We start from the raw sequence: 1,755 nt of genomic DNA, 5'->3' as shown, positions 1-1,755 counted from the left end.
GAGAAGCAATGAACCCCTCAAAACGTTATTTTCAGGCACAAAAGTCGACATGGTTGACAGTCGAGATGAGTTGCAAACTAAGTTTTTTTTTTTTCAACATGAAATCATTTTCCAGATGACAAAACAAGGTCATATTGCCAAAAAAACATAGTTGGAAAGGCCGAATTTAAAGCTAAGGCCATCTATTTACACAATCTACTTTCATAGAGTTAGTCCTGATAGAAGTCTATTATGAAACCTGATTGGGAATTAATGGATTATCTTTTGGTTGTTTAATTTGAATGATGGCTTCTCTACTTTCAATGTATACATCCACATTTTATTATTTTAACATACAACATAGCAAAAATTCATTAATTGGGACGAAAGAATGTGTTCATTGATTTAATCAAAACATGCCATCGAACTAAGATCGAATAGTGATGGGGCCACTAGCAGCCGACTTAGAACCACATTAACTGATCGTTTGATTCATCGATCGGCCGATCGATTTATGCTTATCATCAGTTATTTAAGGAATAGTCGTAAAGCTCACAATTGCATTGGTCACCTCGAAGGGCATGCGTTTGCAATTTTATTTAATCAATACATTTAACATTAGATATTAAATAGAAACCAATAAATGAATACACGAATCAATAAAATTTCAACTATTCAATACACGAACCAATAAAAAAACGACTGGCAACACTTTCCCACTAGAAATGGTACAGTAAATACAGTGACCCAATCCAACTCTTACGATCATACAGATGTGCTTATTTCCACCGTGTTTGCTAGAAGTTAAACTTTGAGGTTTACATAACGCCGTATTAGACTGACGGACAGCGGGATGATCTAGGAGTAGCAGCTGTTTCATTGCTCTAGTCTGAAACCAACCGAACTAGTGAACACAATTGTTGAAACACAATATCTAAGTGCTTTTGAAGCAGACTTTCGGGAAACTCTATGGAAGAGCAGTCGCAGTTAGACGACGTCCGGAGAGGTTTCCTATACGTTGGCTGCACATGGTACTACAAACTCCAATGAAGGATAGCCACTTAGCCAAGGGCCGCAGTTGTTAGGTGGTTGGTAGTATTCCTTAGGTGGTTGGTAGTATTCCTTAGGTGGTTGATAATATTCCCTAGGTGTTTGGCAGTATTCCTTACGCGGTTGACAGTATTCCTTAGGTTCCTTTGGATTACGGTTCAGTACCTCACAAGGCAATCCATCGCTCAACGCTCGGCTCGCGGCCTCCTGCACGATCGAGATACTGTTGAAAGATGTTTCCAGTGCTCCAATTACTTCGAAATACGCACGGTAAACCTCCGTGCACTGATCAGGGCTGGTTGAACGTATGGCACACAGCTTATCGTAGGTTTCTTTCGAGAGGTACCTTTTGTTGGGAGTCTCGTAGTCGCGAGTGTACATCCGGCGCAGATTAACGCCTCGCACTTCGTCGTACAGTCCCAGACGAAGGAAGAAACACCGGCCGAGACACCGGATCTCGGGTACATCAAGGATAGTACCATTGGCGATACACTGCAGCAGGGTTTTGGGTACCTGCAGCATATTGAGGCATTCGTACGAGATCTGCACCTGCCGGGAGCGATCCTCAGGATAGTACTGGGGACTGTAGACCAGGGTTCCGTAGTTTTCCAAGTAGCACAGAAAGGTGTTGTACGCCCGACAACAGCAGTCCTGCAGTGAAGGATTACCGGTCGTCGGGTTCAGTCGGCGGTCCACACACTCCTTCGTTGCTCGCTCGTACTGCAC

At 43.0% G+C, this 1,755-nt stretch overlaps 1 protein-coding gene across 1 annotated transcript; it reads right to left on the bottom strand.

Moving 5' to 3' along the window:
- Positions 1-1,148: 1,148 nt before the first annotated feature.
- LOC131214705 (general odorant-binding protein 45-like) lies at positions 1,149-1,680 on the bottom strand (the record flags this gene model as incomplete). The annotated part of the gene is made up of 1 exon (XM_058209038.1): positions 1,149-1,680. A coding segment is annotated over one exon (532 nt), but the record flags the coding sequence as incomplete, so codon positions are not given.
- Between the last annotated feature and the right edge of the window lie 75 nt (positions 1,681-1,755).

This window comes from Anopheles bellator, unplaced genomic scaffold (assembly GCF_943735745.2).
Source record: "Anopheles bellator unplaced genomic scaffold, idAnoBellAS_SP24_06.2 scaffold01983_ctg1, whole genome shotgun sequence".
Taxonomy (NCBI): Eukaryota; Metazoa; Arthropoda; class Insecta; order Diptera; family Culicidae; genus Anopheles; species Anopheles bellator.
This window is presented reverse-complemented; position numbering and strand designations above follow the sequence as displayed.